Source organism: Kogia breviceps, chromosome 8, assembly GCF_026419965.1.
Source record: "Kogia breviceps isolate mKogBre1 chromosome 8, mKogBre1 haplotype 1, whole genome shotgun sequence".
In the NCBI taxonomy this organism is placed as follows: domain Eukaryota; kingdom Metazoa; phylum Chordata; class Mammalia; order Artiodactyla; family Physeteridae; genus Kogia; species Kogia breviceps.
Window position 1 is genome coordinate 735858 of NC_081317.1, and position 14436 is coordinate 750293.

A 14436-nucleotide genomic window follows, 5' to 3' on the forward strand; every position below is an offset into this window, starting at 1 on the left:
CGGCGCACGTCACCGCCGCGCGCCTCTCGTTTGCGTCATCGCCGCGCGCCGCGCCGGCGGCTCTAGGAACTGGTAGGCGCAGATGGCGGCGGCGGAAGCGGCGGCGCACGATGACCCCGGGCCTGCCCAAGAGCTGCTGGTGGCCTGGAATACCGTGAGCACCGGACTGGTGCCTCCGGCCGCTCTGGGACTGGTGAGGCCCGAGAAGAGGACGGCGGGCCCGCGCGGGGTTCCCGGGACCCTGCGCGTCCACTCTTGGGTTCCTACGGATCTCTCCGCCCGCTTCTGTCCAGCTTGTTTCCCCCAGAGTCCTTTCTTGTTCCGCAGCCTGTCCCTAAGCGTGTGCCCTGCATCCGTGCGACGAAGGGCAGCGGGGTTTCCGTAGCCTCCCCTGCGCTTTGTCCCTTTCCTGCCTCTCTCTATCTGTCACTGCTCTCTCTACCTCTGCCCTGAGTTCTCTTCTTACAGTTTTCTGTACTGCAGGCATCCTCCCGGACCAGCGGTGCGGTCCCTCCAAAGGAGGAGGAGCTCCGGGCGGCTGTGGAGGTTCTCAGGGGCCACGGTCTGCACTCGGTCCTGGAGGAGTGGTTCGCAGAGGTGCTGCAGAACGACCTGCAGGCTAACATATCCCTCGAGTTCTGGACTGCCGTCTCCCAACGTGAGAACTGTGCAGACGAGCCCCAGAGTCTTCTGCTGCTTCTTGATGCTTTCGGGCTCCTGGAGAGCCGCCTGGATCCCTACCTGCGTAGTCTAGAGCTCCTGGAGAAATGGACTCGTCTGGGCTTGCTCATGGGCACCGGTGCTCAGGGGCTTCGGGAAAAGGTTCATACCACGTTGCGGGGCGTCTTGTTCTTTTCCACTCCCAGAACTTTTCAGGACATGATTCAGCGCCTCTATGGGCGCTTCTTGAGGGTTTACATGCAGAGTAAGAGAAAAGGAGAAGGAGGAACCGACCCCGAACTGGAGGGGGAATTGGACAGCAGATACGCCCGCCGCCGGTACTACCGCCTTCTGCAGAGCCCACTCTGTGCGGGATGTGGCAGTGACAAGCAGCAGTGCTGGTGCCGCCAGGCACTGGAGCAGTTCCACCAGCTCAGCCAAGTCCTGTGAGTACTTGTGCCTGCGTGGCCGTGCCCCTGTTCCTCCTGGCTCCTGCTTGCCTCTCTGGGTCCAGCTGGCCCCTGCAGAGAGCTGCTGAGCTGGCTGGGGGGTCTCTGCCACCTGTCCTGGTAGCCAAAGAGAGGGTCCCCAGAGTCCGTGTGTTGTGAGTTTATACCTTTCGCTCTGGACACAGGTGCATCTGTCACTCGCCTTAGCTCAGGGTTTCACACTTTGCTTATGTTAAGATTCCACGTGATTCTGAATTTTCTGGGCTGTGCAGAATTTTGCTGTGCTGTTTGTAGGCTCTCAGGAGAGGAACGATGTTTATCCTATGGTTGCAAAAGGCGTGATTGTTCTTTCTTCTTTCTAGAACAAGTCAGAGATTAGACCAACGTGCTGGGCAAACTGATTGCCCTTCTGGTCTCTTGAGGAGGGAAGGATCTTGTTGTTAGAGCCAGGTCCTGTCACGTGGTCTCTTGACTCTCTGTGGCCACTTATGATGATTTTGTCACTTTGAGTGAAGTGGCAGCGGTGCAGCTGTTAGAGAGTCTCTTAGCTGGCCTGAGGGTGTGGCCTGATCCACAGAAGCTTCGTTCTCTCAGGAGCTTTTGTCCTCATAGATCGGCATCTGCACCAAGGAGCACAGACAGCTGCGTCTATGTTTGTGGGGCAGGGTAGTGACGTATTTAGCTGTCGTCTCAGGGCCGATTCTGGGAGCTGAGCCTTGACCCCAGTAGCCAGACATGCTGATCACATGGAGAAGGCCAGTGTCCCGGCCTGGGCGGAGAGGCCAGCTGGGGAGGGCGGGCGGTCACTGGCTGGCGTTTGTCCTCACAGCAGCTTTTCCTCGAAGCCTCTGGTGCAGTTGTGCCCCCGACGGGAGAGCTGTGGGAGGCAAGAGCCGGGGCGGGGTTGGGTGCTGCATGCGCTCTGCGTTCTCCACGGGCGGGGCTCTTCTCCAGACACAGGCTTAGTCTGCTGGAGCGGGTCAGCGCCGAGGCTGTGACCGCCACCCTGCACCAAGCGACCCGGGAGAGGATGGAGGACCGCTGCCGGGGCGAGTATGAACGCTCCTTCCTGCGCGAGTTCCACAAGGTGGGGACCCCCCGCGGGCCGTGTCCTCGTGGACTAGAGGTTTCTGGCAAAACGGACACCTCGGCTTTAGAAAGGGCCGGAGCGTGGAGAGCCAGGTGCGTCAGGACGTTGCTGGTGATCGCAGTAGTCCTGGTGCTGGGTGGAGGCCAGTCGTTCTGGGCCCGTCGCGGTAATAGCAAGGAAGACCCTGTGACGCGCTTAGTGAGGCCTGTGCAGGGTCGCGTGGCTGGAGGCCATGCCAAGGTCTGGGGCATCCCAGTGGGGGGCCTCGGGGGCATCCCTGCTGTTGGGACATGGTCTGGGATCTGCTCTGGGCTGCACAGAGTCGAGGAGGAGCTGCACCCAACCACGGGGGCCTAGTCCACTCCCCCCCGCTGCTCCTGCTGTGTCTGTCTCCTGAGGATGCAGGTAAGCTGTGGGGGTGAGGGGTGGTGTGCAAGCGTCCCTGCCACGGGGCGGGCCGGGGGCGAAGCTGGAGGCCTGGCGGCACATTGTCCGGGTGGTCTTTCCGGTGGCCGGGCGGCCGTGGGGAGACACGTATGCGTCGGGTCCGTGTGGCAGGGTGTCCTGTGGATTTAACGTGCACGGGCTCAGAAGCGTTCCCACTAGGTGCTGTGGGTCGTGCGTGGGGGGGTCTTGTTCATGGGACCCCCGGGGTGTGTCCGTCCGCTCAGACGTAGCGCCCTGTGTCAGAGCCACTGTTGCTGGGGATGAGCACGGGTGCTGGTGTGTGTGGAAGGGGCCTGGGTGTGTGTTGATGGAGGCCCTGGGAGGCCTCCTTTGGGCCCCTCGTCTTGCTGATTTTAATGTGCTCCTGGTCTTCAGAGTAGGTGGCCTTGGGGGCTCCCAGGGCCCAGCCAGGGGAGCGGGTAGCTGTGTGGCTTCTCCTTGTCTCTGTTCTGGGCTTGGCCCCGAGTCCCACACTTGTGTCCTCCCAACAGTGGATTGAGAGGGTGGTCGGCTGGCTGGGCAAGGTGTTCCTGCAGGATGGGCCCAGCAGGCCTGCGTCCCCAGAGGCTGGGAGCAGCCTGCGCCGGTGGCGCTGCCACGTGCAGAGGTTCTTCTATCGTGTCTACGCTAGCCTGCGCATTGAGGAGCTCTTCAGCATCATCCGAGGTTGGCCCCGCCTGCCAGGGAGCCATCTTCCTATGCCCCTGCCCTTCAGCTCATTGAGGGTGGGGCGGCGGGCACATCTGGGGCCACCGTGTCTCAAGCAGAGCTGGGCCCTTCGCGCACAGTGTGTACTCGCCACATGCGCACGTGCCAGGACCAGCCTCTCGCTGCAGACTTCCCGGACTCCCGGCCAGCCGTGGAAGACCTCAAGTACTGCCTGGAGAGGACCGACCAGAGGCCGCAGCTTCTTGTGTCCCTCAAGGCTGCCCTGGAGACGCGACTCCTCCACCCAGGTGCTGCCGGGCGACGCCCACCCGCCATTCACCCTCAGGGCCCGGATCTGGAAGCCCAGGCCTGGGGCCTGTGGAGGGAGTGGGCTAAGAGGCGGTTTCGTGTGGTCCTTCGGAGGCAGGGGCGGCGCCCGGTCCCTTTAGAACAGACCCCACTTTGCAAGGGGAGAAAGCAAGTGAGTGCAGGGGTAGGGGAGGGGACAGCTCCCTGCAGATCACGCAGGTCTCCTGGGGGTGAGGTGGGAGCTGCAGGTCACCTGACCAGGGTGGCTGTCTCCGTGTCCCTGTGTTGCCTGGGCCCTCCTGTGATGGAGCTCTCCCGTCCCGGCCGTAGGCGTGAACACGTGTGACATCATCACCCTGTACATCTCCGCCATCAAGGCGCTGCGTGTGCTGGATCCCTCCATGGTTGTCCTGGAGGTGGCCTGTGAGCCCATTCGCCGCTACCTGAGGTGAGCCCCTGTGGCCGACTCCAGGAAGCTGCTCAGAGCTCCCAGCCCCGCTCGTGCGGCCGCGCTCCCCGGGGCCTTGCTGGAGCCAGGGGGATGTGGTCTTTGGGGAGCCAGCGGCGCTGCGCCTCCCCTTCCGGGCCGGGCAGCTCAGGCCGGGGCTCCCTGTTTCCGCCAGTGCTGCCTCTCATGCCTGTAGCCCAGGGCCGCCAGGCCCGTGTGCAGGCCGGGGGGCCACAGCGGCACAGACAGGTGCCCCTGCTTAGCTTTGCCTCGTGCCAGCCTGGCCTCAGGGCTGACGTGAACGGTGGGGCCTTGTGTTGCTGGCCTTCTACCACGAGGCGCAGAGCCTCTCGGGCTGTCTGCCGGGGAAAGTGTTTGAGCAGGCGCCGTGCACAGCCGCCCAGAAACCCCTAAGGGCACAGTGGAGGCTCGGGGATGGGGCCGGGCAGCGTCTTTGGCTGCCCTGACCCGGGCCTGCTGCCTCCTGGCTGTGCGTGGCTTGGCCTTGGGTCTGTCTCGTCATCTCAGCTCCTACTCCTAGAAAGCGATTTCATTTTAGGTGGGGCGGAGTGGGGGAGGGAGTCTCATGGGCTTGCCTTTAGCACGTGACTGACGGCCCTGGCCGCAGGGGTCAGGTGGGGTCCCGCGTTCAGGTGGGACAGGCGGTGAGGGGCTCGTGCCTGGCAGGACGCGGGAGGACACGGTGCGGCAGATCGTGGCAGGGCTGACCGGGGACTCGGACGGGACGGGGGACTTGGCTGTCGAGCTGTCCAAGACGGACCCGGCAAGCCTGGAGACCGGCCAGGACAGCGAGGATGACTCCGGCGAGCCAGAGGACTGGGTCCCCGACCCTGTGGACGCGGATCCAGGTCAGTACCTGCCGGCCCTGCTGCCGGGCTCTGGCCTTCGGGGGGTGGTCCGGTCGGGCAGGCGCTCCGGTCTCCAGTTTGTTGCCGTGGGGGCTCTGGAGCCCCGGGGGTCCACGGTCAGAGCGTCACCCCGCCCGGTCCCCCAGGGTTCCTCGCCTGGCTTGGGTGGCGGCCCCGTCCAGACCCGAGGGAGGGGGCGCCCTGCCTGCCCCACCTGTCTCTGCTGCTTCGGCTGGAGAAGAAGGGGGTTCTCGGCATCCCCACCCACGGGCTCGGCCGGGCACGAGCCGCCTGGCACCATCTGTGCCGCCTCCGTGTCTGAGAGGCGCCGCTGGTGCCCGTGCCGCGCAGGGAAGTCTAGCTCTAAGCGGCGCTCCTCGGACATCATCAGCCTGCTGGTCAGCATCTACGGCAGCAAGGACCTCTTCATCAACGAGTACCGCTCGCTGCTGGCCGACCGCCTCCTGCACCAGTTCAGCTTCAGCCCCGAGCGGTGAGGCCTGTGAGGTGCTGCTCCGGGTCCCCAGGGAGGCGTGGCCTTCACTCGCGGTGGCTGCTCTCCGCTAGCCCTGGTGCGCATGGGGATGCGCTGGGTCCCCGAGGCTGGGCGGGGGCTGACCTGTGCTTGACCTCTGCTCCCCGGGGGAGGGGGGGGCCTGGGGGCAGCCAAGGAGCCTGGGGCGGTAGGTCCCAGGGCTTCCGGCCCTCCTGTGGTGGAGTGGGCACAGGGCTCCCGCCTCTCCTCCTGGGCTGGGGGCGTCCCTGCTCTGGGGAGGGGGGGTGGGGGGCAGTGTCGCTCTGCAGGTGCCAGTTGGGGCGAGGGCACACCCCAGCCCTCAGAGATGCGTCCTTCCAGGGAGATCCGCAACGTGGAGCTGCTGAAGCTGCGGTTTGGCGAGGCCCCGATGCACTTCTGCGAGGTTATGCTCAAGGTAGGTGCCTGGGGCTGCCCGCCACCGCCTGACCCCTACCCCTGCCGGTCCCGGACCTTCAGGAGGCCCTGTCTCCCCCGCAGGACATGGCAGACTCGCGCCGCATCAATGCCAACATCCGCGAGGAGGACGAGAAGCGGCCCGCAGAGGAGCAGCCGCCGTTCGGGGTCTACGCCGTCATCCTCTCCAGCGAGTTCTGGCCGCCCTTCAAGGATGAGAAGCTGGAGGTTCCTGAGGACATCAGGGAGGCCCTGGAGGTCTACTGCAGGAAGTACGAGAAGCTGAAGGTATGGCCGCGCCGCCGGGACACTGGCACCTCGGACAAGTCCCTCCGCGTCTGCGCCCTGCGCTCAGCATCCCTCCCTCCCCTCCTGGGAGCCTGTCTGTGCAGGTGTGCACACTCTCTGCACGCCCTCCTGTGCCCCCAGGTGCTGGGAGCGGGCGTGCCCCTGGGCTGCCTCTTCCACCGTCCACTCTCTTGGCCTCAGAACCAGGGGCTGGGCTGCAGTGATCGCCCCAGGGGGAGTCGGGGGCTCTGTCTCCTCCGTGGGCGTCTCCAGGGAGTCTCCAGGTTGCTTTTGAGGTGTTTGACCTCTGTGATCCTCTGCCATCCTGCCCCTCCCTGGCTAGTTTTCCTGGAAGCTGCTTTCTAGAGTGCCAGGGCACGTGGGGAGCCAGACCATGCTGTCTGCTGTCAGGTCCCTGGGGCCACAGGGCTCGGCAAGGAGAAGGGGGTGTGAGGGCTGGTCAGGAAGCCGGGGGCCAGGAGTGGCCGATCGGCAGAGTTTATCGCTCGTCCCCTCCAGTCCTGGCGTTGGGAGTCCAGGTGAGAGTTGTGGGCAGGCCAGGGTCCGTGGCACGGAGGACCCTTCTTCCAGGTGATGGTTCAGGGGAGCCGTGTTGGGAGAGAGGAGGGAGTTGGGACACCTGTCCCAGGTTCCAGGGCACAGGTGGAGAAGTGGGTCTGGGGCGTTCAGTCTGATGAGTGGGGTGTGGGGACTGAGAGGCCACTGGCCGGAGGAGACACCAGGCACCCAAGCAGAGGACAGGGCCGCAAGTGTCCAGGGTGCAGACCCTGAGCCCTGGAGGGACCTGGGACACCCCTGGAGGTGGGAGTCCTCAGGACAGAGCCCCAGGAGGGCGGCAGGTGGGGCTGGGCCGGGACCATTCCTGCCCCTGCGTGGGGCCTCGGTGCTGCCTCCCGCCCCCCACCCCCCTCCGTCAAGGACGTCCATGTGGCCCGTGTGCTCGGCACCCTCCCCTGCTGCTCTGGCTGCCCTGCTGGCCTCTGCGCCGCAGCTCTCCTTCCTGGAGAGGCCCCGCCGGCTTCCTCTGGAGTTCCCCCTGGGGCCTGGGGGTGGCTCAGGCACGTCCTCCATCTCAGGCCCATGTACCCGGCGTGACGGCGCTGGAGCGGCCAGGCGGGCCCCCGGTCTGTGCCAAGAGGTCAGGCCCGTGGCCACGGTGCCTCTGCCTCCCGCCAGCCGGGCTCCCGGCCCGAGGGCTGCGCTGGACACGTGGTGGTGGCTGTGCCTGTGCCATCTGCTGCTGGGCCTCGCGTGTGCCCGCTGCAGGCTGGAGTGGTTGTAAAGGTCATGGCCTCGGAGCCAGAGCGCGTGGTTATGAGCTTGGCCAGCTGCCAGCTTTAGAGAGGTTAGCTGTCGCTCCCCCCCCCCCCTTCAGAGCTGGGGCCGTGAAGAAGGACTCAGAGCAGCACTTAGCCCAGAGTGACCAGTGTCCCCCGGGCCGGCCTTAACAAAGTACCCCAGACAGGGACCATCGATGCACTGGAAATTTATTGTCTCAGTTCTGGCAGCCAGAAGTTCAAAGGCAAGGTGTGGTCAGGGCCGGCTCCCTCCAAAGACTCCAGGGGAGGGTCCTCTTGCCTCTTCCAGCTGCTGGGGCTCCAGATGTTGCTTGGCTTGTAGAGGCGTCACTCCGACCCCTGCATCGTGCCCCACGGCCTCTCCCGGTGTCTCTGTGTCCAAATTCCCCTCTTCTTATGCAACACCAGTCATACTGGATTAAGGGCCCCCCACGCCAGTGTGACCTCACCTTAACTGGCTGCATCTGTAGTGACCCGGCTGGCAAATAGGGTTACGTTCTGAGGCACTGAGGGTGAGGACTTTAACATCATTTGTGGAGGTCACAGCTCAACCTGTGAGAGTCTACTCTCTGGCCCCCCAAATTCACATTCTTCTCACGTGCAAAATACATTTAAACACGTCCAGCGTCCCCAAAGTCTTAACCATTCCGGCACCAATTCAAAGTCCCAGATCTCTAAGTCAGGTCAGGGTGTGAGAGCTGGGGCACGATGCTCCTTCAGCCGTAAACCTGTGGAAAAATCTCTCTCTGCTTCCGAAGTGCAGCGGTGGGACAGGCGTTGGGCAGACACCTGCCCTCCAAAAGGGAGATACTGCGAGGAAGGGAGGGTTCCCAGGCCCTAAGCAAGTCTGAAATCCACTGGAGGAAATTCCACTCCATCTGGCTGGATGCCAGGCTTCTCTGCCCTCGGGGGCAGCCCCACCCTGCCAGGCCAGGCCTCTGCATCATGGCCCTGCCCTCAGAGTCATGCTCTCCCTTTGGCCGTCCCTCCCTTTCCACCCAGGCTGGCATCGTTTCCACTGCTATTAAATTCTCAGGAACCTTGTTGGCCTCCATGCAGTTCTTGGCATCCAATCCGTGGGCCCGGGGGCTCTCACACCTCTGCTGGACCCGCTCTGTCCTGGGTCCTGGGCACTGCTGGTTGGCGCCACCTTGACACAGGTCACCTCTAGGGCCGTACAGGCTCTGTCTGCAGAGCACACGGCAAGATGTGCAAACCACCGAGCGCTGCTGGCTCCTTTCTGCTCACCAGGTCCTTCCTCGGTTTTCCTTCTCAATTCATTACAAGCAGTGAGGAGAAAGCCAGCTGCACGTTCCGCACTTTGCTTGGAAATCTCAATCGAGCATCCAGGTTCCTCCCTCGCGAGTTCTGCTTTCCACCCAGCAGAGCACGTCTCTGCCGCCGCGTGACAGGCCGCCTTTCCTCCCGTCTCCGGTGATGTGTTCCTTGCTTCAACAGGCCTCACTGGAATGGCCTTTCCTGTCTGTGTTGCTACCAATAGCCTCTCCAGGGCAACCCAGGATTTTATGAGCATGCAGCTCAAAACTTTCCCAGCCCTCCCCATCCCCCAACACCCCAGCCACGTCCACGTGTTCTAAAAAGGCATTTGCTACAGCAGCACCTTTCCCTCCGGCTGAAGTCTGTATCGCCGTCCCGTGGTGGCTGTAACAAAGTACTGCACACCGGATGCTAAAACAGGAACTTCTCTTAGCTCTGGAGGCCAGGGTGTGAGATGGAGGTGAGGGCCTTCTGGAGGCTGCGGGCGAGTCCTTCCTGCCTCTTCTAGCCTCCAGGGGGGCCTGTGTCGCTCCAGCCTCGCACCCCATCTGCCCTCCCGTGAGGACACTGACTGAGTTAGATTAGGGTTCACGGGACTCCAGCACGACCTCTTCTTCCCTAACGACCTCTGCAAAGGCCTGGTTTCCAAGTCAGGTCACTTTCTGAGGTCCTGAGGCCAGGACGTGGACGTTTCTCTCAGAGGCACAGGGGCCCTCGCTGTTAGGGGGTGCCGGTTGAGGGGGAGGGGACTGGAGTCCCGCCGTGTGCTGGTTCCGTCGCTGCCCCCCAGGGTGGGGGCAGGTCAGGGAGCCCTTCCTCACGCGGTCCCAGGTAGCAAAGCCTTGTCCAGCCGGACCCGCTGGGCGGCCTGTGCTGACCCCAGCCCTCCCCAGGCCATGCGGACGCTCAGCTGGAAGCACACCTTGGGCCTGGTGACCATGGATGTGGAGCTGGCTGACCGCACCCTGTCCGTGGCGGTGACCCCTGTGCAGGCGGTGGTCCTGCTGTACTTCCAGGACCAAGGTGAGCCCCCAGCCGCCCTGCTGTGGCCACGCCTCCCGGGAGGGCACGTTCTGTGTCCAGTGGAGGGTGGGTGGGGGGTGGGCGGGACCCAGGCGGCCCGGAGCCACGCGGGCAGTAGGCCCTTGCCCCCCCGCCCCGTCCCCCCGCTGGGGCCCGGCTGTGCCGCGAGGGTCCTGCCGGTCCCGCTGAGCCGGGCCGACGAGCCGAGGGGGCACAGCCCCGCCCAGCGTGCCATGTTCTCGGCGGCCCCGCCCACAGCCAGCTGGACCCTGGAGGAGCTGAGCAAGGTGGTGAAGATGCCCGTGGCGCTGCTGCGGCGGCGGCTGTCGGTGTGGCTGCAGCAGGGCGTGCTGCGCGAGGAGCCGGCCGGCACCTTCTCGGTGGTGGAGGAGGAGCGGCCCCAGGACCGGGACGGCATGGTGCTCGTCGACAGCGACGACGAGAGCGACTCGGGCCTGGCCTCGCAGGCCGACCAGAAGGAGGAGGAGCTGCTGGTGCGCCCGGGCGGGGGCGGGGGCGGGGGCGAGGGAGGGGGCGGGGGCGGGGGCGGGGGCCGCGGCCGCCCGAGGCTGGCCTGACCGCCGGCCCCCCGGCCGCCGTGCCCCCAGCTCTTCTGGACCTACATCCAGGCCATGCTGACCAACCTGGAGAGCCTGTCGCTGGAGCGCATCTACAGCATGCTGCGCATGTTCGTGGTCACCGGCCCCGCGCTGGCCGAGATCGACCTGCAGGAGCTCCAGGGCTTCCTGCAGAGGAAGGTGCGCGACCAGCAGCTCGTCTTCTCCGCCGGCGTCTACCGCCTGCCCAAGAGCTGCGGCTGAGCCGTCGCCAGGCCCCGCCCCCGGCCCACACCCCCGCCCGGCCCCCAGGATGCGAGTAAAGCCCACGGTTCTCCCTCCCTCTCTGTCCTGCTGGCTCTGTGGGCTTCGTGGACATGCGGTCAGGTTCTCCCTCCAGACCAGCCTACAACAGAGCCTGGCAGAGCCCGGCACCCAGGAGTTGGTGGGGAGCTGCGCACCTGTGCTTGGGCTCCAGGCCGGGAGTCCTGGCACGTGGTGTCTCTGGGCCACCGTGGCTGACAGGCCCCCGTCGCTCTCGTGGCTTGGGCAGGAGCTCACGGGGGGTGGGCTGTTTGGGAGGTGGGCCCTCCTGGACCCCCCTCCTGAGGGACCTCCAGCTCCAGCCTCACCCCTCCGGCCTTTGAAAGAAGCCCTCGGGTCCCCCTCTCTCTGCCCGGCACGAGGGTCTGGCGCCCAAGTGCTGGGCAGAGAGCCCCAGGGCTGCTGCTGGGGCCTGGGGCGGTGGGGGGGCGCAGAGCTCCATCAGAATGCGTGAGGTGGGCGGGTAGCCAGGCATACCGCGAAGCCAAGAACTGCTCGCTGTCCAGCATGACGTGCTGCCTGCGCTACGCCTGGGCTCGGGCAGCTGCGGTGCCAGGGGCGTCCGAGGAAGAGTGCTTTCAGAAAGGCGTGTGGTCAGGAGCGCCCGGGGGCCTCAATGTTCCTAGTACGAGATGCCGGCCCCGTGAGTCCAGCCATCCCCAGAGCTGCAGCACAGGGCTGCTGTGTCCGGAGCACAGGGTCCTGTCTGAGGCCGGCACTGGGGTCGCCGCACCGCCCTTGCTCCCAGGTCCCGGGAGGCGGGGAGGCCGTTATCTCTGCCAGGTCCGAGGCCTTCACAGCTGTGCTCGGTGCCGCAGCCTCCGTGGCCCAGACCTTCACTTGTCCAGCGGGAACCGCTCGAGCCTGGTGGCGCTGTCCCCACGGGCAACAAAGGCCCTTTGGAACGAACATCTCCACTGCCCTGCTCCTCCCCGCGGTGCATTCCCAAGCCTGGAGCCATGCACGCTGCGGCTCCCCGCCAGCCTGTGCCCCAGTGCCCCCACTCCTCTCTGTGGCCTCTTCTGCTCGGGGGCTTTTCCTTTTTTTGTTTCTTGCCTGCCTGTCTGTGCTGTGCAGTTTCTGGGATCTCAGTTCCCCACCCAGGGATTGAACCCAGGCCCCAGTAGTGAAAGCCCGCAATCCTAACCCTGGACCGCCAGGGAACTCCCTCTAGGGCGTTTCCTTCTTGCTCCACAGGGTGGTGTTTGCTGCGGGGTTTGGAGAGATTAGCTGCATAGCCTTAAGCAGTTTGAGGACTCTTGACAGGCCAGTGGGTCCCCCCCTTGGGCTCCACCTGCTTGGCCCCTCCAAGGCGGGCTGCACTGTGGTCACAAGAGGGGCTTGGGACTTCTCTGGTGCAGTGGTTAGGAATCCGCCTGCCAGTGCAGGGGACACGGGTTTGAGCCCTGGTCCGGGAAGACCCCACGTGCCACGGAGCATCTCGGCCTGTGCGCCACAACTACTGAGCCTGAGCTCTAGAGCCCGCGAGCCACAACTGCTGAGGCCTGGAGCCTGTGCTACGCAACGGGAGAAGCCGCTGCAATGAGAAGGCCCCGCACCGCGACGAAGAGTGGCCCCGGCTCACTGGAACTAGAGAAAGCCTGCGCGCAGCGGCGAAGACCCAACGCAGCCCAAAATAAATAATAAAGACACTTAAAGGAAAAAAAGGAGGGGGACTTCCTGCCTGGCACTGGGCCGGGCATGCCTTCGTCATCCTAACCAGGATGCAGACCTGCTGGACTGGCCTGGCAGGGTGGCAGTGCCAGCTGCTGGGCCTGGACACACCTGCTCTGAGTCCCTTTGGACTCAGTTTGTGGATGAGTGTGGTAAAACCCAGCGTCTCAGGTCATAGGAGCACTCAACAGGTGTAGAGGTGTGCCAGGAGCTGCCACCAGGAGGAGGCACCTGTGTGAGGGTTAGGGAGGTCCCCAGTGACCAGGGGTTGGCTGCGGCCCAGCGGGGTGCCCCCCACCCCCAGTGCCCCGTGGGGTTAGCAGGGGGCAGGTATTTGCTCTGGCTGCCTGGGTTTGCTCGGCAGGTCCTTAGGGGAGGAGGCTGAGGTTAACCCCAGCTGTGCCAGCCTCCTGTGGACGGCGCTTACCTGGTCTGCGAGAAGCTGCACAGGGGACAGACTGCGGCGGTGGCCGTGAGCTCTAACTGTAATGACACACTTAAGCCAGAGCCCCAGATGCTGTCTGCAGCCATTTCAGAGCCACCTGCTCCTTGAGGGTGTTCTGCGAAACACTGCTGGGGCCCGTATGGGGCGGCGGGTGCGTGTCCACCCCCGGGCCTCCCTTGGTCCCTGCTTGTTCCAGTCTTGGGGGGAGGGTGGTGACATCAGTCAGCTGGAGCCCAGGCCCCACCTAAGCTGCCGCAGCCCTTATCCTGACAGAGAAACTGAGGCCCGGCCTTGCCCACTGTGGACCTCTCTGGGTTTCCAGGCCGCTGCCTCTGCGACCCCAGGGGCCCAAGTGCAGCCGCTGCCCCTTTGCCGTGAAGCGCTCTCCTTTCAAGACCACGGCAACCCCACCACTGCCCCTGCCTCAGATCTGGCCAGGGCACTCGAGTGACTGCCAGGCCCCGGCCGCCCTACCTGCCCTACCCTGGGGCTGCCTGCCCAGGGCTCCTTGAAGCCCAGCGCCCGAGGGCGGTGCCCAAGGCGAGGCCCTGCCCCCACCCTCCCTGCCTCACAGCTCCATTGTGAGGTCAGCGCCTTCCGCCTTCCGATGAGTTCTGTCCAGAGGCGTGGACATGGCCCCCCGTCCCCCGCCTGACTCCTGCCTGGTTGGCAGCCCCCTCGGCCTGATATATTTGTCCCTTTTGCTCAACCCTGCTGCAGGTGCCTCCTGTTCCCCAACCCTGTCCCCAGCCAGGGCCCCTCCCTGGTCCAGGCAGGCCGGGCGCACCCGTGTCTTTCTGGCGGCTGCCGGGGGTGGGAGGGCGGGCTTGGGGGTCACCCACTGGGAGGTGACGACGGCCCCTCGGCCCTGACTCTGCAGCTGGAACCCACTGCGAGTGTAGCTTTGGCCTCAGCCGCGAGGCCCTCACTGCTCTGCTGGTGCTACTGGCGGCCATCAGCGCCAGCTGCTTGTGCGCTCTCATCATCGTGGCGGTTGGCGTCATTCGAGCCAAGGGGTGCGTGAGCCCCAGGGTCAGGGCGGGCGTGAGGGCTGCGGGGCCAGGCCGTCCCCCTGGGCCCTTGGTCTCGATGGGCGAGGTCACCAGGGACTTGGGAATGGAGTCTCCAGGATGGGATGCGGAGAGGTGTGAGGGGCCCCGCTGCTCCCAGACTCACGCCTTACCTTTGTTCCCCCCGCCCCTCAGGGAAACGTGCCCCGGACACACGGACAGCAGGTGAGTGACCCCGGGGGGAGGACCCCCAGGGCGAGCTGTGCCCCTGCTCCCTGACCCCCCGGGAGCTGTGGTTCACAGACACGGCAGGAGCCCTGGGCGCTTGAGGCAGCCTGAGCCCGTGCTGATGGCCGCCTGCGGCTAGCCTGACCTGGACCACGCCGTGCAGGTTGGCGGGGCACCTCGGGGCTCAGGAAGATCACATGGACCTGCACGTGGTGCATGTGGAGTCCCACCTCATGGCCCCTGAAATGGAGGTCTCCATGATGCCGCCCCTGGAAGATCATGACCTCACGACCATCACCATGGGCTCGACGCTAGAGGAGCTGCTCCCACAACCCCCGCTGCCTGAGTAGGGCTTTGGGCAGCTGGGGGAAGGGGAATTAAACAGTAGTTAGCGGGTCTGCGTTGTCCTCCCTGCTGGCCCCCCTCGGGCCCTTCTGCA

General features: G+C 65.1%; 2 protein-coding genes across 3 annotated transcripts; both read left to right on the plus strand.

Annotated features, from left to right (window-relative positions):
* The first annotated feature begins 28 nt into the window (after nt 1-28).
* Nucleotides 29-10657, plus strand: ANAPC2 (anaphase promoting complex subunit 2). Of its 2 annotated transcripts, none has more exons than XM_059073346.2 (13): nt 29-193; nt 484-1106; nt 2064-2196; nt 3138-3312; nt 3483-3602; nt 3934-4051; nt 4739-4920; nt 5272-5413; nt 5777-5852; nt 5936-6139; nt 9630-9759; nt 10018-10253; nt 10368-10657. In XM_059073346.2, the coding sequence occupies exons 1-13, from the start codon at nt 83-85 to the stop codon at nt 10578-10580; spliced, it is 2463 nt and encodes an 820-aa protein (XP_058929329.2). In that variant the 5' UTR covers nt 29-82; the 3' UTR covers nt 10581-10657. The 2 variants fall into 2 exon arrangements, with proteins under 2 accessions (XP_058929329.2, XP_066896327.1); XM_067040226.1 differs by having other exon boundaries at nt 35-193; nt 3435-3602.
* A 2647-nt stretch (nt 10658-13304) lies between these two features.
* Nucleotides 13305-14393, plus strand: TMEM210 (transmembrane protein 210). The gene is made up of 4 exons (XM_059073384.2): nt 13305-13479; nt 13640-13775; nt 13965-13994; nt 14161-14393. Exons 1-4 carry the CDS (start codon nt 13392-13394, stop codon nt 14345-14347), a joined length of 441 nt encoding a protein of 146 aa, XP_058929367.1. The 5' UTR covers nt 13305-13391; the 3' UTR covers nt 14348-14393.
* Nucleotides 14394-14436: the final 43 nt, after the last annotated feature.